The sequence below is a fragment of the Rana temporaria genome, chromosome 2 (genome assembly GCF_905171775.1).
Source record: "Rana temporaria chromosome 2, aRanTem1.1, whole genome shotgun sequence".
Classification (NCBI taxonomy): domain Eukaryota; kingdom Metazoa; phylum Chordata; class Amphibia; order Anura; family Ranidae; genus Rana; species Rana temporaria.
In genome coordinates this window covers 190,641,916-190,666,405 of record NC_053490.1, presented here as the reverse complement: position 1 = coordinate 190,666,405, position 24,490 = coordinate 190,641,916, and the positions used below count along the sequence as shown (strand labels likewise).

The window sequence follows — 24,490 nt, the reverse complement described above, 5'->3', positions numbered from 1 at the left end:
ATTGTTTTTGAAAATATTAACTCTAAAATAAAAGTGTTAAAACATACAGTTGGCCTTGTAAGATGATAACATTGATGTGCTCTTTTGAAGGGCTCTGATGATTTCTCCCAGTATCAGCTGAAAGGGCTACTGAAGAAAAACGATTTGAACAAGTGCCTCAATAACGTGCGGAAAGAGATGAACCAGCAGTATGTGGGGGAGGTCCGTGCTCAGTTTGAGACAGAAGGGGGATTTATGAAAGAGGTTGAATCTAACCGTCTGATCTCAGAGGACACTGCTCATTATATTCTAATTAAAGGTAAATATGGCAACAGCACCCATTAATTGCCATCAGATGTACAATATCATATGAGCTTATTTTCTACATGAATGCACAGTGCTACTTTATTTAAAGCTCAACTGAATCCTTTAATATTATTACTGTGATGAGGTCAGGCTGCATGCGCAGTAATAAAATTGGCTGGGGGGGGGCACATTGCACTAGGTTACATGTTGTATTCTACTGTATACAGGGCATCTGGAAAGTATTCACTTTTTCCACATTTTGTTATGTTAGTCTTATTCCAAAATGGATCCAATTCATTATTTTACTCAAAATTCTACAAGCAATAAGTGAAACAGAAATCTACATAAGTATGCACAGCCTTTTCTCCATACTTTGCTGAAGCACCTTTGGTACAATTACAGCCTCAAGTCTTTTTTAACCACTTGCCGCCCGGCCTATAGCCGATTTACGTCCGGGAAGTGGTTCTGAAATCCTGACAGGACGTCCATGGACGTTCTGCAGGATTTAATGCCGCGTGCGCCCGTGGGGACGCGCAGCGCGGCGATCGGTGATGCGGGGTGTCAGTGACACCCTGCATCTCCGATCTCGGTAAAGAGCCTCCGGCGGAGACTCTTTACCACGTGATCAGCCGTGTCCATCCACGACTGATCGCGATGTAAACAGGAAGAGCCGTTGATGGCTCTTCCTCACTCGCGTCTGAGAGACGCGAGTAGAGGAGAGCCGATCGGCGGCTCTCCTAACAGGGGGGGTTCGCGCTGATTGTTTATCAGCGCAGCCCCCCCTCGGATCGCCACCCTGGACCACCAGGGAAGGGCAAATAAAAAAAAAAAAGTCTTGAAGAAAAATAAAAAAATGTCTTGAAAATAAAAAAAAAGTCTTGAAAAAAAATAAAAAAAAGCTTTAAAAAAAAAAAAAAAAAAAGATGCCAATCAGTGCCCACAAATGGGCACTGTCAACATGGGTAGATCAGTGCTGCCCCCCAGTGTCCATCAGTGCCACCCCAGTGTCCATCAGTGCCACCCCGCAGTGCCCATCCATGCCCAGTGCCTACCTATCAGTGCCCATCTGTGCCACCCATAAGTGGTGCCCATCAGTGCCACCTATGTGTGCCCATCAGTGCCGCCTATGTGTGCCGCATACCAGCGCCGCCAATCAGTGCCACCTCATCTGTGCCCGTCAGTACTACCTCATCGATGTCCATCAGTGCCATCTCATCGGTGCCCATCAGTGCCACCATATCAGTGCCCGTAATTGAAAGAAAACAAACTTATTTACAAAAAAATTACAGAAAAAAATAAAAACATATTTTTTTTTCAAATTTTCAGTCTTTTTTTAGTTGTTACGCAAAAAATAAAAACCGCAGAGGTGATCAAATACCACCAAAAGAAAGCTCTATTTGTGGGGAAAAAAGGATGCCAATTTTGTTTGGGAGCCACGTCGCACGACCGCGCAATTGCCATTCAAAGTGCGACAGTGCTGAAAGCACTGGCTTGGGCGGGAAGGTGCGTAAGTGCCTGGTATGGAAGTGGTTAATGATGCTACAAGCTGGGCAGTTTCTTCCATTCTTTTTTGCAGGTCCTCTCAAGCACCATCAGCTTGGATGGGGAGCGTAGGTGCACAGCCATTTTTTGATCTCCATAGAGATGTTCAAGTCTGGGCTCGGGCTGGGCTGTGTGCTTGGGGTTGTTGTCCTGCTGGAAGATGAACCTTCGCCCCAGTCTGAGGTACAGCGTGCTGGTGGTGCAGGTTTTCACCAAAGATGTGTCTGTACATTGCTGCATTCATCTTTCCCTCTATCCTGACCAGTCTCCCAGTTCCTGCCGCTGAAAAACATCCCCACAGCATTTGTATTGTTTGTAGAATTTTGAGGAAAATTAATGATTTTAACCCATTTTGGAATAAGGCTGTAACATAGCAAAATGTGGAAAAAGTAAAGTGCTGTGAATACTTCTGGATGCACTGTACATGGGTGTAACATGCAACATATAATGGGAAGCCATTGAAATCACACCTAAACATGAGATGTATATAGAAAGTCTAGCCTTCCTACTTAATTATTACATCATATATTATATATATATATATATATATTATTATTATTATTATTATTATTATTTAGTTTTTTTAACCAGGCAAAAAAATTAACGTAAAACCAAAAGACCTTCGACTCGGCACAATTGCTGTGCTTAATGGACAGCATTAGAATGCTTTTTAATTGTGACTTGCCTTGTTTTCTACTTTACAGCCCCTTCCCCCACCATGCGTCTGAGGCAATTATGGGGAAGAGCCAGAGGTTCTCCCACTAACTTTAATTTACCTTTTAGCCAGTCAAGCATCAGAGGCCACTAATCAGATCTGGGCCTAAAAAAATTGATGATGATCTTTTTCCTACATATGGTACAGAAGAGAGACAATTTTTGTATTCCAAGAGATTCACACAACAAATACCACAAAGTAGCTCAAGAACCTTTTTGTTTGCGGAACGTCTTCTTTTTTTTTTTTTTTTTTTCAGTGTGCGTTTTGGTGCATTTGTACCACGCTTTGTCGTGGGGCAAAACTAACCCTGATTTTGGTGCCATTACCATTCTCCCCAATAGCGGCGCGCCACACAACACAGAGAAATCGGGAAGGAAAAGGATTTCACAGTAGCGGGAAAATTATGTCACACTATCTAATGTTGTCATTGGCCTAAATCAAAAATGCATAACATCAAAGTCGCACGGAAGTCCCACTGGGAATCTCATGAAAATTGCACCACATTAGTGTAAACCAAATCTAAGAGGGAACCGGGAGTTAACTAGGAAAGACTTTTAAATATCGATACTTTGTAAAATGCTTTTCTGGACATGCAGCTTTTATAATGTTTCAGAGTTTGTATGCATATTAACAATTACTGATGCTTAAAGGGGTATTCAGCCCAAAACCAAAAATGTATTATATTGCCGTTTCCTAATCATTAGATGTGGTCGCTGTATTGGTTCTCTTTTTTTATTAGGCTTTTTTTGTTCCCCCCTGTGTTTACCTGGTGATCTGACCAGTAACGCACCTCCTGTATTAGTGTGTATTAGTGTGCTCCCACTCTGGATGAAGGAGCACAGGGGACACCTTTTGGACAAGCAGGTTTGTCAGTCTGGGAGGAGAGGAGTGTTGGATGTACTAGCACATTTAGATACACTAACAAACGGAAGCTAATACTTTATAATAAGTTACAGCGAATGGTGTTTTTGTATTTTTCATTTTGGTATAAAGGTTTTAAAGAAATACAAACTGTCCATTATGAGCCCCCGTATCGGTGTTAAATGCTTTGCCTCCCTGTAACTGATGCATCTGCAAGAGAGCTTGTTCTTTTGAAAAACATCAGACTTACTGACCAGATAAAAATTCAAGTGTTACTAAACCCAGGACTCTGCATTCACTATATGTGGTCTCCCACAGCACGCAGAATATGGAAATATAATTATTTTGGTAAATATAAATGTTTTCTCATCAGCAGTTAGAGCAGTCTTGTGACTTCTATCGGTGTCTAGCAGAGCACTGGTTAAAGCTTTTTGGAGGAGTTTTCATTCTCTTCTGACCGTCCTATGAGGCTGCAGGACCCCTGACCCTCTGTCTGGACAGTGCCGATTGGCCCTGTGCTGATCACATGCACTCTCCCCAAGAAAACAAACTCTCTAGCAATACACACTAAACTGAGCACGTGCTGCTCGCCCCCAAGGCTCTGTTCTATCAGGAGATGGTTTGGGGACTGTGGGGAAAAAAGGGGAGGATCAGAGAAGACGGGATCAAGCAGCCTTTATATACAGTGTGGAGGATTAACCCCCTTAGGTTCCACTGTGAGTATAACAAGCACGCTTTACTGCATATATAGGCCCAGATTCACGTAGGAGATACGACTGCGTATCTCCAGATACGCTGTCGTATCTCTGAGTCTGAGGCGTCGTATCTTGGCGCCTGATTCAAAGAATCAGATACGCCAGAATTTCTCTAAGATACAACCAGCGTAAGTCTCCTACGCCGTCGTATCTTAACTGCATATTTACGCTGGCCGCTAGGGGCGTGTACGCTGATTTACGCCTAGAATATGTAAATCAGCTAGATACGCCTATTCACAAACTTACGCCCGGCCGACGCAGTACAGATACGCCGTTTACATTGGGCTTTTTCCGGTGTAAAGTTACCCCTGCTATATGAGGCGCAGCCAATGTGAAGTATGGACGTCGGGCCAGCGTCGAATTTTCCGTCTATTACGTCGTTTGCGTAAGTCGTTCGCGAATAGGGCTGTGCGTCATTTACGTTCACGTCGAAAGCATTGGCTTTTTGCGGGTTAATTTGGAGCATGCGCACTGGGATACTTTCACGGACGGCGCATGCGACGTTCGTAAAAAGCGTCATTTACGTGGGGTCACAGTAGATTGACATAAAACACGCCCACATGTTCCATATTTGAATTAGGCGGGCTTACGCCGGCCTATTTACGCTACGCCGCCGCAACTTTGGTTTGTGAATACTGCACTTGCCTGTCAAAGTTGCGGAGGCGTAGCGTAAATAGGATACGTTACGCCCACTCACAAATACGCGCTCCCTACGTGAATCTGGGCCATAGACTGTGTTTTTTTTACTGCTGCGGGTTTAGGGAAAGGGAGACTAAAAAATAAAATTAATGCAGCCGTCGCATCTAAGAATTGGTAAGCTGCAATATGTTTGCTTTTGTAATTAATAGAGTTTAAACATTTTGTTTCTGATGGTCTTGGTTGACAGAACTGCTGTTGGTCTTTGGTCCTAAAGTGGTTTATAAATGTACAATATAAAAAGAAAGTGTTTTCGGTACTCAATTCTTTTCATATGCCTTCCTAAATTTAGGGATTCAGTCAAAGCCTAAAGATGAAAAGGAGGATAACGCAGAAGAAGCAACACCCTCTAGTTCACATAACACAAGTCCAAAAACATACCTTGATTTTAAGTTGGCATCTGCTCACAAACCTAAGAAAACAATGGACTCTGTTCCTGAAGCTGCACCACCCTCGCCAAGGACACTGTTTGCTATCCAAGAGGCGATGTTAGAGAACAGCTCTGATGAGGAAGTGCATGATAATAAGGATAACAAAAAGGACCCTTCCGAGTCTGTCTGTGCCGTAGATGGCAGTGTCTCACCAAGGACCCTACATGCAATTCAACGGGCTCTTTCCGAGGATGAAGGAATGGTGAACAAAAAGAGGTCTATTGAGATAAGTGATGAAGATCAGGAACGGCCAAGAGCTAAAGTGCTGATTATCAGCAGTTCAGATGAGGAGGATGATTCTATAGTCACTCCATATGGAGCACAAACAAACCCTATCGTAGCTCTTACAAGAGCTGAATTTTCACCAAATCCTGCCCAGAATAATACAAGTGCTATCCACGAGACATCGCCGCTTTATTCGGTGCCTATTCTGAAACCCAGTCAACCACTTCAAAAACTGTCTGGATCACCAGTAGAAGGAGTAGATTTCAGGGCACATGTAGTAAAGAGAAATCTCTTTCATTCACAGGGCACACCTTTGACAAATCTTTCAAGTGGTTTTGATGCATGCTCTCCTATGAAGCCGTCTCTGGCATTGGAGAGCCGCCAACTAGATGTAGAAAGTGCCATCTCCATTTCTTCTAAAACAGACACCATCAATCTAAAAAACCATAGCCAACCTGATGTTCATACAGTTGGCAGTGAAAGAAATCTTCAGATAGCAACTGGTCAAGTAACACGCAGCATCTATGTACCTCTGGTGTCTACATCAGGGCTGTTGTCTGCAGCCAACAAGCCGGCAACTGAAGTGAACACTGAAGACCACAGTCCACTGATTGTGGCCCTACAAGATCAAAATGTCACCGAGTCCAAAGTGGAGGATTTGGGCAGTCGGCAGTCTTCTTCCAATAATATTCCAGACATTGCTTATGTCCCAATGACTCCAGAAAGTATTCCCGCTACTGAGGGAGAGTCAGACATAGAAGAAAAAGTGGATTCTGATTCTGATAGTAAGTAGTCATTGGCTTTAATGGCATTTTTACTGCTTGCCTGATTGTGTATGAATCTGTTTAATGCTATACTAATTATTAACTGATCTACCTATGTGGGAGGATATTGAATGCACACAAGCATTTCTAAAGAGCCGATTAGTCTTAAGTTTAAATTAATTTTAAAGTGCAGCGCTGCTAATCATTTTAATAATTCCATTTACTATATATATATATATATATATATATATATATATATATATATATATATATATATATATATATATATATATATATATATATATACGAAAAACATTAGTCATTAAGTGAAAATCAAAAGTGAATCTATACTAGATAAATGGCAAAAATAAAAGCAATCGCTCCAAATAAAAACCTGTCATACCTGCTAGCATAAATATAGTGAAATAATTACTCTTCAATAAATATCACATAATAATGAATACAGCTAATACCATAGTGATGTGATATGCCCCTGTACAAATCATTAGTAAGAACTCATCTGGAATATGCAGTTCAGTTTTGGGCACCAGTTCTCAAAAAGGATATCGGGGAACTGGAGAAAGTGCAGAGAAGGGCAACCATATAAGAGGCATGGAGGAGCTCAGCTATGAGGAAAGATTAGAGGAAATGCATTTTTTCTCTTGAGAAGAGGAGATTAAGGGGGCGATGGGATCACCAGTTGTGTTAAGTTATTCACTTTAAGGTCATCACAGAGGACATATAAAATCATTATTTAAAGCACCCCATCCCCCCCATGCTCACACGTAATGGCGAACGCACATGCCAGTCCTGCATGCATATGTAAACAGCACTACCCATGTGAGGTATCGCCACGATCTTCGGACCCAGAGCGATAATTCTAACACCAGCCTCCTGTGTAGATCTAAACTGGTAACCTGCAAAGGTTTTTAAAGTATCACCTATGGATAATTTAAAGTACCGTAGTTTGTCGCCATTACACGACCGTGCACAATTTTAAAGCGTGACATGTTTGGTATTTATTTACTCTGCGTAACATCATCTTTTATATTTTACCCCAAAAAAAAATATTTTGTGTTTGTGTTCACTAGAATTCATTAATGAATTGCGTTTGAAAAACCGCTGCACAAATACCGTGTGACATAAAAAATTGCAACACCCAGCATTTTATTCTTTTAGGACCTTTTGCTTAAAAAAATATATTATTGGGGGTTCTAAGTAATTTTTGAACAAAAAAAAGATACATTTTACATGTAGCAGATAAGTGTCCTGGATTATTTTCTAAATGTACATAATATAACTGGATACTAACATTTTATAGGTAAAGTTGATCCAAAAAAATATCAGATTGCCTCCTAGGGGGTTCAGTAAGGACATTTGTTTTGTTTTTCCATCTGCTGGAGCAAATTGAATGTTTTGCCTTCCTCTGAATCAAGTGTGTGTGTGTGTGTGTGTGTGTGTGTAAAAAAAAATAATCTATCATAATAATATGACTAACTACACTCCCACTGGCATGAGGTGTATGTTCCCTTTTAAGAACTCACTTCAACTGGTGGGTGCTCATAAAATGTATACAAAGGGGCTTCTCATGGTGTAGTAATTATTGGGTAAGATAAAACCCATTAAAATATCACTCACAATAAACAACAAAGACCCATATACAGCAAGAGATGTGCCAATATGGTGACTTCTGGCTGTCGTTTCGGACTTTTATTTTATGAACGCCTACCAGCTGGAGTGAGTTTTCTTTAAAGGGGACATGCACCTCGTGCCAGTGGGAGCGTGGAGTGCAGTGCATGAGAGTTTTTCCTTTTTCTTAGTCCTAAGCTTGGTTAATAAAATCAAGGCAATGGTTTCCCCATGTTTTTGAAGTGCCTTTTAACCCTGGGTATCAGGTCCGATCTGCCCCCTCCTCTCCTGCTGCGGCCGATCTGACAGTGACTGTGGAGGAGAAGCTGGCTCATAGCTGCAGCTTGTCTTGGCTGTGAGCACTTTCCCGAGACAAGCAACAGCAGGAGGAATGCAGAGAAAGGGGTGGTGTCTGTATCCTCTTGCTGTTGCTTGTCTCAGAGAAGTGTTCACAGTTGAGACAAGCTGCATCTATGAATCAGCCGTCTCTTTCATAGCTGTTTTCGGGTTGGCTACATCAGCGTTTCTCAAGGCGCCCCAACAGGTCATGTTTTCAGGATTTCCCTCAGATAAAACGTCTATGGTAATTACTAAGGCAGTGAAACTGATCAAATCATCTGTGCAAAATAATGGCAAGCCTGAAAACATGACCTGTTGGGGCGCCTTGAGGACTGGAGCTGAGAAACACTGGGCTACATTAGGGGAGGAAGCATATCGGACCTCCTAAATAGAGTTAGAAAGCACTTGGAAACATGGGACAAAGTACTACATGTACCCTGTCCCATAGTTGACAGGACTGTAACCTAAAAATGTATTCTTATTTTTTTTTTTTATGCTTTGAATTTTCTACTTTGTTTTACTACTTTTGTGACATTTCTTTCATAAGGTAGCTTCATTGAAGTAGAGAGTGAATTGGATGATGGAAACTCCCAGTTGGTACAGGCCCCAGAAACTTCCAAGGGTTTTGTTCCTGTAATAACCATTACGGAATCTAATGCTACCGTTACCTCACAGAGCTCTGGCACAAATATAGAGGAAGCTTTTGCAGAGATTGACCGTGAAGATGACCGTCCTGTTGTAATTCAGCCGAATGAAGAATCAAGAGATGAAGATGCAGTCAATGATTGGCAAGACATAAGTATGGTAATGAAGCTCTCTAGTCAGACTTGAGCAAGCAGTGTGTATGTGACATTTCTTAGGCTAGGTTCACACTAGCACAGCTGGGACTTAATCCCATTATCTGTGCGATTTTGTAGTGCATTTTTGTTAGGAGAAGGAGACTATACAAAACTTTGGCAAAAACGTGTGCGTACATATGCGCTTGCATGCATTTTTTGTGCGTTTCTATTACAGTCTGTGTGGCACACGATCGCAGTGCATCACACCAAAGTAGCACTTGTACCTTCCCCAAAGTAACCTCGTAGTTGCATTGCATTGATGTGAACCAGCACCATTGAAATCAATGTGATTTCCATTCTGAGTGATCCAAGTCGCATCTGAAATTGCACTAGTGTAAGCCTTAAAGTGAACTGAAAATGTACAGACTTCCAGATAAAAACCTGTCTAAATAAAAAGTCCTTTCCGTCCCCTTGCTTCGAGTGACATACATTACCTCTCACAATGAACTGTGGATCAGCCCCCATATTATGATAAACATCCAGGAATGTGCATGTGTCCAAGCTAGTGCTCGAGATATGTAAAAACCTTGTCACTCGAAGCAAGGGGACAGAAAGGACTTTTTATTTAGACAGGTTTTTTATCTGGAAGTCTGTTAATTTTCACTGAACAATAAAAGAGGATTGCTCAGAGCTGGATTAACTCTGTTTGGCAAGACTGGGCACAGATGATAGGAAATCTTATTCTCTACATTGTGACATAAAAAAAAAATGTTTGGGTTTACATCCACTTTAATGACCTTCCTTCCTTCTCATTTTTATTAAGGGTTTTAATCAATCAACAATCTTTTAAGCTTCCAATGTTTTCTTGTTTTCAATACTTGCATTTTTTTTGCCTTTTTCTGTGGAGAAGGCAAAAGTAATGGATGGCTGTTACTAGTTGATCATGATAATGGATCTAAAATACAATATAGAGTTGAGAGAATGTTTACACATATATTTGTATAGGGGACTTGCTAAGGGTATAGGGAACATACATCAAAGAGTTGAAGCGCTGTACCTGCATCTCCTAATACGCCTTTAACCAAAGAAAATTTTGAAAAATGGGACTTTAGTGGTACCACATACGGTCATTATATACCTTCTATATGCAAGTAATGAGACCTACATAACATTGTATAAAAAGTTATTACAAAATTGGTAAAACTCTGCTAAAAAAGCACATATACATATAATAACCCAATATTAAACGTATCATAGCCTCGGCCCGTTAATACTGGGTTCTCACAGCCATTTTTCAAATTTACATATGTGTTGTTGGAAGGTTACACAACAGATGCTCCAGGAAGTGTACTCCTACAGACACTTTTAGGCTGAAATCTTGCTACAAACTTTCTTGTTAAAACCCCAATTGTCTGGCTGTCGCCAGTACTCTAATGCCTTGTACACACGATCAGGCTTTTGCCCGGACAAATCACATCAGAATTCCAACGGCATTCCATCAGAGTAAAATAGAACATGTTCTATATCTAAACTCTGACGGAATTCATCGGAATATCCGATGAAAAAACTCAGATGGGGCTACTCATGATCGGAAATTCCGATCATGTGTGCAAGACATAAGTCGCTTGCCTGGAACAAGAATGCAGACTGGAACATCACAGTACTGTAAAAAATTTGCATCTACATACTTGTTTCAGTTTGGTAGTAAAACTATTGGAATAGCATGACAGCTAGGCTCCAGCATTTTTTAGAAGAAGTGGTCAACAATGGCAGCCTCCATGTTATCTCACTACCGTATCATTTAAGGTAAATTGTTTAAACTTTAGCACAGTTGCAATGTACCACAGCCTATTTCCTCCTAAATGTTGATGCATGTATTGTATCATCAGAATTTTTTCTTTCTCTGTTTGCACAGGATGAACTGGAGACATTGGAGAGTAATCTATTTGTTCAGCAGACCTCCCTCCAGGCACAACGGCAGCAGCAGGAACGTGTGGCTGCATCTGTTACAGGACAGATGTATCTAGAAAGCCAGGTTAGTGCTGTCATCAGTTATCTAGTACACTGTCAGCCTTTTCTGTTCCTTCTCTCTCCACATGTAAACCATCCACTAATGTATATCTACAGTAATAATAGTCCAAACTGAACGGAGGCATAGCTGTAAACAGAATTATGTTTTCATTCATTTCTGCACCTATATATCTGAAAATCAAGCTGCAGCATTTTCCTTCACTTAAACAATTACGCCTAATCGGAAACCTTTTTCTGTAAAAAAAAATGAATACTTGTATGACCCTATTTCTAATATTGACTAGTGATGAGGTGGGGGGGGGGGGCTGCCTTCAATATTAACAATAAATATGACTCTAGAGGAAAGGGGCACTACCAGTATTATACAGTACTAGAAATGAAACTCCAATTGCAACGGATGCCTAAAGCTGACTGCAGCCTTGGGAGCCTTTTGGGGAAAGCAGCCAATCCCAAATGCACCTTTTTTCAGCAATTTTAGAGAATCATACTTTCTGTATATTCATATTGACATGAAAGGGTATACTTTTAATAGCATTACATTACAAAATGGCCTTGCATCAGTTATTTGTGTGTGTGTGTTTATTTATATATATATATATATATATATATATATATATATATATATATATATATATATATATATATATATATATAATTAATAATTATTTTTTTTTGTGTGTGTGTGTGTGTGTGTGTATATGTGCAGTGCCTTGAAAAAGTATTCATACCCGTTTGAAATTTTCCACATTTTGTCATGTTGCAACCAAAAACACCTGCAGGATATAATAGAACTCTAAGGCAGGAAAGCCACAGGTGCACTGCACCGCACCCATGGTGTGGGTAGACCACAGATCAGTGTAAAAACAGCCTTGGGCCCCTTTTCACACGATTGGTCCGACCCACTCGAACTCTCCATTCACCTCTATGAAGCAGCAGATGTAAATGGACTTGTGTCCGTTTACACCCAACCTACCTCCACTCCGATCCGCAAAAAAAAGAGAAGGGGGATCTGTTCCCTTCCATCTGGGCAGATCAGATCGGAGGGCCCGTAGAGTGGGCTGTGTCTTTGTCCGCTATGCATATGGAAAGTGGACACAAACCTGTCATCTGCCGGCTCTGCTCATTATGGCCCGTGACTGCTTACCAAGTCGCTAAAGTGGCCCTCGCTCTTAAAAGGTTGGGCATCCCTGCTTGCAGAAATGCAAGCAATATCTGGCCCAATGTTTTCTCTGTCCCTAAAAAAGTAAAATCTCCTTTTTCTTTTCTTTTTCTTTTCTTTCTTTCTTTCTTTCTTTCTTTCTTTCTTTCTTTCTTTCTTTCTTTCTTTCTTTCTTTCTTTCTTTCTTTCTTTCTTTCTTTCTTTCTTTCTTTCTTTCTTTCTTTCTCTATATATATATATATATATATATATATATATATATATATACACACACACACACACACACACACACACACACACACACACACACACACACACACACACCTTCTCATTCAAAGAGTTTTCTTTATTTTCATGACTATGAAAATTGTAGATTCACACTGAAGGCATCAAAACTATGAATTAACACATGTGGAATTATACATAACAAAAAAGTGTGAAACAACTGAAAATATATTTCATATTCTAGGTTCTTCAAAGTAGCCACCTTTTTGCTTTGATTACTGCTTGGCACACTCTTGGCATTCTCTTGATGAGCTTCAAGAGGTAGTCACCTGGCGCAGCACCCCATCACTCTCCTTCTTGGTCAAATAGCCCTTACACAGCCTGGAGGTGTGTTTGGGGTCATTGTCCTGATGGATGGAAAAGCATGCCGCTGCAAGATGCTGTGGTGACCATGCTGGTTCAGTATGCCTTCAATTTTGATTAAATCCCCAACAGTGTCACCAGCAAAGCACCCCCACACCATCACACCTCCTCCTCAATGCTTCACGGTGGGAACCAGGCATGTAGAGTCCATCCGTTCACCTTTTCTGCGTCGCACAAAGACACGGGGGTTGGAACCAAAGATCTCAAGTTTGGACTCATCAGACCAAAGCACAGATTTCCACTGGTCTAATGTCCATTGCTTGTGTTCTTTAGCCCAAACAAGTCTCTTCTGCTTGTTGCCTTTCTTTAGCACTGGTTTCCTAGCAGATATTATACCATGAAGGCCTGATTCACACAGTCTCCTCTTACCAGTTCTAGAGATGTGTCTGCTGCAAAAGGTGGCTACTTTGAAGAACCTAGAATATACATCCACATGTGTTAATTCATAGTTTTGATGCCTTCAGTGTGAATCTACAATTTTCATAGTCATGAAAATAAAGATAACTCTTTGAATGAGAAGGTGTGTCCAAACTTTTGGTTTGTACTGTATGTATATATATATATATATATATATATATATATATATATATATATATATATATATATATATATATATATATATACATATATTGCACTATACCATACTGTAGGTATTGTAATGTGAACATTGATATAGCCCTCTTGTAGTGAAACCACATTTTAAGGTTCACTTATCTGAGTATAGCTCTCTGCAAACGTGCTTTTTTTTAAATTTATTTATTGTTTATATTTTCTAGGAGCTCTTGCGTCTGTTTGGCATCCCGTATATTGTTGCCCCTATGGAGGCTGAAGCACAGTGTGCAGTTTTGGATCTAACTGACCAGACTTCAGGGACTATCACAGATGACAGTGACATCTGGCTCTTTGGGGCTCGACATGTCTACAAACATTTCTTCTCTCAGAATAAATATGTGGAGTACTACCAGTTTTCTGATATTCAGAATCAGCTGGGTAAGTCATTTACATAGAAATACTGTAAATGCGAGTGAATCGGCACTAAATGACTGATGCCCGTTTAAAACACAGGTTGTTTTGTACAAATGACCATACAGAATAGTAATGTGCCTAAAGCAATCAGTGTTTTGATTTTCTTAAATATACTAGAAAAATCTAACCGAGGGTCTTATTAGTTGCTTTGGGCAATGCATGCATATTTCTGATTCCTGGTTTTATAAATAAGGCCCAGCATAACCTAAAGAAAGCAAAATGCAGTTTCTGGCCCTCTGATTAATAAAGAAAAATCCCTGATCCCGTATCCAAAGAGGCCAAGTGGGGTTTGTCCTAGTACGGCAGCTGGGGACAATATACACAAAGTCATCCACCTTACCCACTTTTTACATCAACAGAACAGCCCTGGCTTCCTGCTATGCCTTGATCTATACAATGTAATTGACTCTCTTTTCTGGGACCATTTACAGTACAGTAAAACATTGGTTTGCGAGCATAATTCGTTCCAGAAACATGCTTGTAATCCAAAGCACTTGTATATCAAAGCATTTTTTTACAAGGTATAAAAGAGAAGACAGGCGCCTCTAAGTGTAGCAATAAGTTGCTAAATGCTGTACCTTCATTAAATGTAACCATATTTCTACACTTGGAGGCTCCTCTCTTCTCTTTTCACACTCTCAGTTGTGACCTGACACTACTCTTATATCAAGACATCTCTTGTATATCAAGGCAAAATGTATTAAAACATTTTGCTTGTCTTGCAAAACGCTCTCAAACCAAGGTTTTACTGTATATTCTACAGAGATAGAGTTTTGGGAAATCAATACTCTTGTGGATATCTGCCCTATACTTCACCTCTTCTGCTACTGTCCGATACGCTGGATACTATTTGCAACCATTTAACACTTTCTGAGGCATATAATCCCAATTCTCCTCAATCCTTATCTCAATCCATTTTGCCCATAGAACTCTTGGCAATAGTTATCAGGGTCAACCCAGATATTTAACCTAATGGCCGACAATGACCTTTAGTCATCAACTCTCTTACTAACCTCTCGAACCTCCATCAAGTTTTCACTCAGTTTGCTCAACTCTCAGGCCTCACCGTAATCTAAAGTAAATCGAAGGCTCTAAATATCACACTTCCTCAAGTGGTTGTTTCCCATATCCAGTCCATTTTCTCTACCACTGAACAAACTTGATGCTGAACTATTTGGATATCAAACTGACCCCTCACTACACTTTATTTGCTGCAAATTTTTTTTAACTACACTCTTGGAATCATGGAAATTGCCATCCTTGTCATGGATTGACTGTGTTAAAGCAATACAAATTACCATCCTCCCTACCAATTACTGTGCATCTTTCTATGTTCGCTTACTGTAAAAAGTAATTATCAATTTTTATCTGGGCCTACAAACAATCTGGGGTTCCCCTGTACTAACCTTTTTTGCACACAGATTACAGGGAGGTCTAGGATAAAAAATATAGGAAGCTACTAGAAAGCTGCACAATTCTCACAACTTTCCTTGCTTCATGTTAACTATTGGGTTTTCTTGGAACTGCCAATTCGCAACTCATCCCAATTACCGCCTTACGCCCACCCTTCGTAAAGTAGAACTATAGGCAGAACTTATTTTTTTTTTCAAGTTTAAACAGAACAAGGTACTGTTAAAATCCCTTTCAGATTTTTTCTTTTTTTTTTCACCATCTGTGTTGCTTTACAAAGATTTCCCTTCACTTCCTGTTCCATAGCTAAACAGGAAGCGAGCTGAAACCCCTGCAAATTAAGGGAATTCCTTGGGGATCCCCAGGTCACCAGAACTAGTTGCCCCATTGGAAGATTTCCCTTCTATTACTTTTCTGGGGACAGCTCAAAATGTGGGATTTTTTTTTTTTACTTTTTTATTTTCAATTGTAATGGTAAACAGGACAAATAGAGGGGGTGAATCCTTAACGGGGGCACGGATAGTAATAAACTGGCAAGCATTCTGTTCCCTCTGCACTAGTTATTATTAACCAGTTTCTGACCAACCGTCGCAGTTAAACTTCCGTCGTAAGCCGTCGTACCTGTATGTTGGTCTTTCAAGACACCATTAGAGAAGCGCGCCCCCGCAGTGTGTCCTCGGAACCGATGCACTATCCAAAACTAAAAACAAGTTTTGCCCTTAGTTAAACTTTAAGCCACCAGATGCTGCAAAATCTGAAACTTTGGGGCTTTAATATTCAGGTAAATGAATTTCCCCATTCTTATCCTTCTAGCCAATCCTTAACGATCCACTAATAAACAAAAATTCACCCGCGCTAAAGTGTGCTAACAAATGATAATGAACTTGTTTCTGCTGTTTGTGACAACAGTCAACCAGTGTTCATGACAGCAATCAATAAATGTAAAAATGTGGTAAATATACAACAGCGCAAACAAACCCAAAAGCCAATCCTATAAGCAGTGCTAATAGACAACAATAAAAAAAAAAATTATGAGCAATAATAAATGCAAATAATAATAAAAAAATAGCAAGCATGTAGTCAGTGAAAGTTCAATGGTGTGCAAATAAACACATACACTTCACAATTGTATGGCCCATAAGTGGCATTGATTCTCTTATTAGTAGACAGGGAGAATATTTGGGATGTTTTTTTTCCACCCGCTGGCCCAGAATTTCCCAGCCTACGTAAGGATCTGATCAATCTGCTTAAAGATGTGGAAGTCACAATTGAGTGTATTTTAGCGAGCATTGATGTTAACTCGCTATATACCAACATCAAGCAAAGTTACGCCTTTGAGGCAGTAACGTGGGCCTTACAAAAGACCAATTTAAAAAGAATGCAAAAGGAATTCTTGATAAAAGATTAGACCGGAGAGAATTTTTGCCATGAGGGCAGTCACTTTAGGCAAAAGAAGGGAGTGGCCATGGGGGCAAAATAGGCACCCTCAGTGGCAAATATCTTTTATGAGCATATGAAAGCCATATATGGTGAACCTAGACCTGAATTGAAAGTATACAAGAGATATATTGATGATGGCCTCATTGTATGGGCCGGATCACAAGTAACATTTCTGGAATTCCTACAAGAACTAAATTGTAATTCCTATGGTATCTATTTTTCAGAAACCTATGACAAAGTGGCTGTCAATTTTTTGGATTTGGTAATTTTTTTAAAATGACTCCATACACGGCAACTTCCTTCCAAAAGGAAGTTGCCATCATCCAAGATGGCTGAACGGGGTACCCAAGAGCTAAATGATGAGGATATGCAGGGACTGTAATAATGTAGCAGTCTGTAGTAGTCAGACTATAGAAGTCGGACCCATCAAAATATAAAAACTATTTTTTATCAGCACTGCTTATAGGCTTGGCATTTGGGTTTGTTTACACTGTGGTATATTTACCCCATGTTTACACTTAACAATCTACTATTCCATACCGGGTATGGAACAGCTGAGGTCACTTGTCTGGTGGACTACTCAAAGCTTCACTCGTGCATACCATTTTCTTACCTTGCATATCTTTCCAGATTGAGCAAACTTGCAAGAATACCACAAGGTGCCTCAAGCGGAATTACTACTGCTCTCTCCAATTCCAGAATTGGATCTTGTCCACCAGAAAAAACTTGTTCCTGTATATAACACTGGTCATTGAAAATGTAGACTTGAATTCTCCAGGATCCCCTAAGCTTATACTTTTACTCCAATTCCATGAGGATCATCTATTTCATATGTTCAGAAATAGGAGTGGGATCTCACTGACCCCTTATGCCCTCCGATGGACCGTTTTCATCGGACGAACCGATCGTGTGTGGGCCCCATCGTTTTTTTTTTTTTCCCATCAGCGAAAAGAATTAGAACCTGTTTGTTTTTTTACCATCGGAAAATTTTAAATGGTCTGTGGGGAAATCCATCGGTTAAAAAACAACGCATGCTCAGAATCAAGTCGACGCATGCTCGGAAGCATTAGACATAACTAGTTACCGACCCCCCACCTTTGTTGTACGCCGGCACTTTAAAGATGGATATCTCGGTAACGGCAGCAGCTGCTACCACAACCGAGATATTCATCTCTTCAGTGGGCGGTCCTGTCAACGATAACGGCGGTCTCCACGGCAGATTCGCCGCGAGATCGCCGTTATCGGTGGCGGGAGAGGGGTCCTGCCGCTCTCCCGCGCCCTCCGCCGCTTACCGTAGCCGTCGGTAGCGGCGGAGGCGATCGGGTGCGCTCGGCTGCTGACTGGGGATGCGAGTGAGGGAAAAATGTCCTTCACCCGTCCCCATAGCTCTGCTGGGCGGAAGTGACGTCAAAACGTCAGTCCCGCCCAGCGTCTTAAAGAAACTTTTTTTTTTTTGTCATTTGCATTTAAGCCTAAATATGAGATGTGAGGTCTTTTTGACCCCAGATCTCATATTTAAGAGGGCCTGTCATGCTTTTTTCTCTATTACAAGGGATGTTTACATTCCTTGTAATAGGAATAAAAGTGATAATTTTTTTTATTTTTTTTATTTCAGTGTTAAAAATTGTAAAATAAATAAAAATAAATACGAAAACAATTTTTTTTTTTTTTTTTTAAAGCGCCCCGTCCCGACGAGCTCACGCGCAGAAGCGAACGCATATGCGAGTAGCGCCCGCATATGAAAACGGTGTTCAAACCACACAAGTGAGGTATCGCCACGATATTTAGAGCGAGAGCAATAATTCTAGCCCTAGACCTACTCTGTAACTCAAAAAATGCAACCTATAGAATTTTTTAAACGTCGCCTATCGAGATTTTTAAGGGTAAAAGTTTGACGCCATGCCACGAGCGGGCGCAATTTTTAAGTGTGACATGTTGGGTATCATTTTACTCGGCGTAACATTATCTTTCACAATATGTAAAAAAAATTGGGCCAAATTTATTGTTGTATTATTTTTTCATTTTAAAAAAGTGAATTTTTTCCAAAAAGTGCGCTTGTAAGACCGCTGCGCAAATACGGTGTGACAAAAAGTATTGCAATGACTGCCATTTTATTCTCTAGGGTGTTAGAAAAATGTTTTAATCTCGTAAACACCGAATCTGAAAAACAGGCTCGGGGCTTAACTAGTTAATTTTTCTTAGCACGTTGTTGTGTTTTACGTCACCGTGTTGGACACGATCAGATTTTTAACCGATGGTGTGTAGGCAAGACTGATGAAAGTCCGCTTCATCGGATATCTGATGAAAAAATTCATCGGTTCGTTTTCATTGGATGAACCGATCGTGTGTACGTGGCATTAGAACTGGAGGACTTGGACAAAATCTGGTTGAGAATAGCAATATGCAACTTTAATTTATCCATCCTGGAAACCACTTATATAGTTGGTGGTATGGGCTGCCAATTCTAATAGCTCATGCCATCCCAAATTACAGCGACAGATTCTTCAGGGGGTGTGGTGTACGCATACATATTTAGTGGTTTTGCCAAAAGTTGACCATGTTTTGATGCAGAATGTTTGGCCTCCTTCAAACTCTGTTTAATATAATCGTCCCCAAGGATGCGTACATGTCACTTCTCCACAATACAATTCCAGGGATCTTTTCATACCAGCAGAATTTGGCTGCATCTTTGTTCCTGGCTGCTAATCAATTGAAAGCCAAAGCCTGAAAGAAACTCACAGTTCACTTCCAAGAAGCTAAAGATAGTACGAATACGATAATGGTTAATGAGAAACTTTTGAGTATTCTCAATGATTCGCAAAAAAAATTCTTAAAATATGGAAACCATGGCATACATATGCCTTTCCATCCATGAACTCTTCTATCCATAGTTACCTATAGGCCGCTTTCACACTGAGTCCGTGGGGCGTCGGCTGTAAAGTGTCGCTAGTTTTAGCGTTGCTTTACCGCCATTTTAGAGGTGCTTTTTGGCCACTAGTGGGGCACTTTTAACCCCCCTAGTGGCCAAATAAAGGGTTAATGGCACTGTTGATTTTAATGGGCAGTGGCGCTATAGGAGCGGTGTAATGCGCTTCAAAGATGCTGCTTGCAGGACTTTTTTTAACCTCCCGCAAGCGCATCGCTCCAGTGTGAAAGCACTCCGGACATACCTGCATGGCACCAGTGATCTGGTGAACAAAAAAAATTTTTTGTTTTCTCCAGATTTTTTTTAAAATAAATGCAACATTTTTTATCTGCAAAAAAATGTGAATGCGTTATGCGTTATTTTTTGTTAAAAGGTGAACTTATCCTTTTAAGTGGCTCTTAAGCTACTCTGACCTCATACTATCAGCGCCGTCTCCTAATGCTGTGTGTGTGATTTATTTAAAGAAAAATGCTGATAATACCTGATTTCAGAGCGCAGCTCAGTGCTCATGTGACCGGCCGGCTCTCTCCTCTCTCCGTCTGACAGCTGCAGTGGGCGGGGCCAAGATTCCCCCACTGACGTCAGTCTAGAGGAGAGGAGGAAGTGTAAAAAACACTTTAAGGCTGGGTTCACACCAGTCAGGTGCGAATTCCAGCTCCGTTTTCCCAGCGAAGAAAATAATCAGTTGTTCAGCGTTTCACGTCAGTTTTTAACCAGGATCAGGTTAGGACTGCATCAGTATCAGGTCGGGTTTACATCTGTGTCGGGTCGGGTTTACATCCGTATCGGGTCGGGTTTACATCCGTATCGGGTCGGGTTTACATCCGTATCGGGTCGGGTTTACATCCGTATCGGGTCGGGTTTACATCCGTGTCGGGTCGGGTTTACATCAGTGTCGGGTCGGGTTTACATCAGTGTCGGGTCGGGTTTACATCAGTATCTGGTCAGAATTTTATCCTATTCACAACGGAAAACATCTGCGAATCACATGTGTGCCCATATAATGGCCTGAGTTGGACCGCACTGCCTAGAAAACGCACACGTTTTTTGGGCAATGTGGAGTGCGAATGCACTGCAGATATGTGAACCACCCTCATTCAAATGAATGTATTTTAAAAATGTCCTGCAAATTGAATGCGGTATAAACTGTATTCAATTCACATAGGTGTGAACCCAGCCTTAGTTGTGGTTTGCTTGTTCCATCTTTGTGACCTAGGCATAGGCAGTGAAGCCTTGAACAGGCAGTGAACCAAGATCATCATGAGAGACCCAGAGCCTGCACCTTTCAAAACTAGGCAGAAGTGGCAACCCCATATCTGTCATCGCATTTGCTTTAAAGTCGTACAAAATCTATATGCCAAACAGTGTAGGTAGATTTGTTTTTATTTAATATATTTCTGTCAGTAGCTTGTTCATCATCGACATGATGATGTGATCTCTAACAGCATACCATTTTGTCAAGCTATGAATATAGCGTGTCTTAGTTAGTAGGGCATAGATATCAATTATCCAAATGTAATCTTGTTAAGGCTAACAGCTGTTGTACAAATGTCACTGTTATACTTGTGTAAATCCTATATAATGTCATGTTATTTGACTTTATCTATTATAGTGTGTGTGTGGGGGGGGTTTCCCTTGTTCATAGGGTTGAACTTCCTGATGCTTTTATTTTTGAATACCATGCTTTAATGATGGACCATTTTTGGTATACACATTTTAGTTTTAGAAGTGTTGTTAGATTTTTCTATTTTTAGTTCAATGTGAAAGTTATTAACGGTGGCTCTAATGAGCGTGAAGAATGCAGACTCCTACTGTCAAAATGTGCATGCATAGGCATACTGCATGATTTACTGTAGTTTACTGTAAATAGGATATAAGGTACCCTATGAACTTTGTGGAGCTAGTGCGCGCAAAATTTGCATGTTTTCCTTTTGCAGTCGTCTTCATACGTTTCATTGGAACAACATGATTGCTTTTCTTTAACCCACTGTAACTTTTTTTGTTTTTTCTACACACTACGGGCCCATTTGCATCAGTGGGCATACGCTATGGTGTGCATAACCCACATGTGCTGGTGTGTATTGTGCACAAGCGCTGCATTGTTACAGTGGGGGTTATTTACTAAAAGCAATTCCACTTTGCACTACAAGTACACTTGGAAGTGCAGTCGCTGTAAATTTGAGGGGAACATGCAAGGAAAATAAAAAGCATTTTAGCTTGCACATGATTGGATGATAGAAATCGGCAGAGCTTCCCCTCCATTTTCATCTTCCCCTCAGGTCTACAGCGACTGCCTTTAGTAAATCAACCCCAGTGCATCACACTGCCTGATTTTATTTGTTTTTTAAAACTTTTTTTTAAATTTCCTTTATTTCAGCTTTAGGTGCAATAAAACATATGCCTGCTTCATTTTATCACATTGCACACCATTGTAGTGCGTACAGGGTACTGCGATTGGGTGTTGCCACAATGCTTGGGTGGGAAATCAGTCTCCAGATTTTTAGTGTAGGTTTGATTTTGTTTTTAAAAAAAAAATGCTTTAAGATTTAGTAGAAATGTTGTAAGTTATGTTGTGTTTGTAAATGCTAAAAATAATTTTAGTGTATTTTTTTTTATTGAAAATATAATTTTAATAAACCTTTGCATAACTGAAAGCGAGACCTATAAAATCGGTAACGCCACATTTTTTTTTTATTCTTCTGGTCCTGTGCACGCAGAAAAATGTATAGTTTTAGAGGTCTTTTACAAACCCTGAAAGCTGTAAGCAAAAGGTGAAAGAGGAAGAGAAGTGAAACATTGCAATAATGGTCTAACCACTAGAGCACAGGTGTCAAACACAAGGCCCGCGGGCCGAATCCGGCCCTCCAGGCCATTTCATCTGGCCCTCGCACCTCTTCTGCAGCGGCAGGAGAGCTCCAGCCCTCCTCTGGTCCTACTCCAGACCCTTACTTTCTGCTTTCAAGCAATGCATCCAGCTTCTTCCCAGCAGCAGCAGCATACGGAATGGGGGGTGCACTGTGATGTAAGGGGAAGTGGGGAACTCAACTTCTGATGGTGGGGTGGCTCTTGACATCTAATGTAATGGGAGGGGATGCGCTGGACATCTAATCTTACAGATACAACCAGCCCTTTTGAGGACAATCATAATGCTGATGCGGCCCACAATGAAATTGAGTTTGACACCCCTGCACTAGAGCAAGGGTGTCAAACTCATTTTCATGGTGGGCCGCATAAGCATTTATTGCCTTCAAAAGGGTATCTGTAAAATTAGATGTCCAGCACATCCCCTCCCCTTACATTGGATGTTAACATCCACCCCACCATCAGAAGTTGAGTCCCCTACTCTTCCTTACATCACAGTGCACCCCCCTTTCCTTATGCTGCTGCTGGGAAGAAGCTGGATGCATTGCTTGAAGGCAGAAAGTAAGGGTCTGGAGGAGGGCTGGAGCTCTCCTGCAGCTGCAGGAGAGGTGCAAGGGCCACATAAAAATGGCCTGGAGGGCCGGATTTGGCCCGAGGGCCTTGTGTTTGACACCTGTGCACTAGAGGTTTAAAGTGGAGTGCAGGGCCTGGAAGCAAAAGGGTTAAACTTAAAACTACAAAAAAAAATGCTTTTGCACGTAAATGTTGCTTTACTACCATGTTAAAATGTCCTATTTTTAATTTAACATTTGACATTTTTGTATGATATCCAGTCGTACAAAACGTTTCTTTTGCGTTTTCTTTTGTTTATTTATTTTTTAATTTTCAATAATTTTTATTTTTTTTCCGGGTTACTTATTTTTGAATACTAAAGGAAACTAATAACCCCCCTCCCTGGATAACAAAGCATTCTTTAAAAGTAGATTCTCTTGCATTTCTCCACTGTGCAGTTTAATATATATATATTTTTAAAAAATATATTTCTAATTCTTGAAAAATATGTTAAAAGTGGAGCAGTTTTTGTTGCTCTGTAGAACTTTGACATGGTGAGTGCAGTTCCTTTTGTAAAACACAGTGCAGTTGGCAATGTCTGGACTGGTGACCGCATCACCGCGCCTGGCATAAGCTTTGCTGCTACTCGCCAGCTAACTAGTCACTTCCAAGTTGTTCAGAGTTCAGGTTACCACCCTTGATCCTGATGGAAGTCCAGAAAATGTACCCTTAAAGATGAAATTACTATACAAGAAATCTATGCCAAGGGGCTGTGGGGGGAGGCATCGGCTATTTACAGGTTATTATAGTACATTGACAAAATCATATGTTCTACAGGAGCAGAGAGCTAGGTCTACCTTGTCCACGTTTTGTATCCTTGATTATATGTTGAAACTGACCCACTAATATTTATTAAAAAACATAATCGGGACAGCAGTGCTTCTTTTTATTTTTATTTTTATTTTTTTCTGCTTTGTTCACTGTAGGCAAGGTTCATTCTGCCACATACTTGCATTCCTAAGACCCTGATAAGAAACTAGCCCACCTACAATAATACTAACTGCTTGCCGCCCGGCCACAGTACAATTACTGCGGCTGAGTGACATGACTGGATTAGGTATGTCTTCCACCAACCAGAGGGGTGTGTAGTGCGCCCCCTGGAGCACACAGCAAGCAGCTCCCGCGACCTTTGTAATTGCAGTTTTCTGCATCTGACCAGGGGATTATGTGAGCGCTAGGTGATCACAATGTCAATAAAGATGTTCTAAATGAATTTAATTCATAATAGCTGTGATGCCTATAGTGATGCTGGTATTGGCCCACAGCTATCACATGGTACCTGGGCCAATCACAGCACCCTGTACTGCCATGTGAGAACTGTGGGCCAATCACAGCTCACATGACCATCAAAAATA

General features: G+C 40.7%; 1 protein-coding gene across 2 annotated transcripts in view; it reads left to right on the top strand.

Moving 5' to 3' along the window:
* ERCC5 (ERCC excision repair 5, endonuclease) overlaps positions 1 to 24,490 on the top strand; it is a 50,092-nt gene that overhangs the window by 18,707 nt on the left and 6,895 nt on the right. Inside the window, exons 8-13 of one of the 2 annotated variants that reach the window (XM_040336181.1) lie at positions 91 to 298; positions 5,147 to 6,055; positions 6,086 to 6,295; positions 8,790 to 9,046; positions 10,937 to 11,056; positions 13,636 to 13,849. In XM_040336181.1, the coding sequence (XP_040192115.1) occupies positions 91 to 298; positions 5,147 to 6,055; positions 6,086 to 6,295; positions 8,790 to 9,046; positions 10,937 to 11,056; positions 13,636 to 13,849 (1,918 nt within the window). Of the gene's footprint in view, positions 1 to 90; positions 299 to 5,146; positions 6,296 to 8,789; positions 9,047 to 10,936; positions 11,057 to 13,635; positions 13,850 to 24,490 lie in introns of both variants that reach the window. The other variant, XM_040336180.1, reaches the window with a different exon arrangement.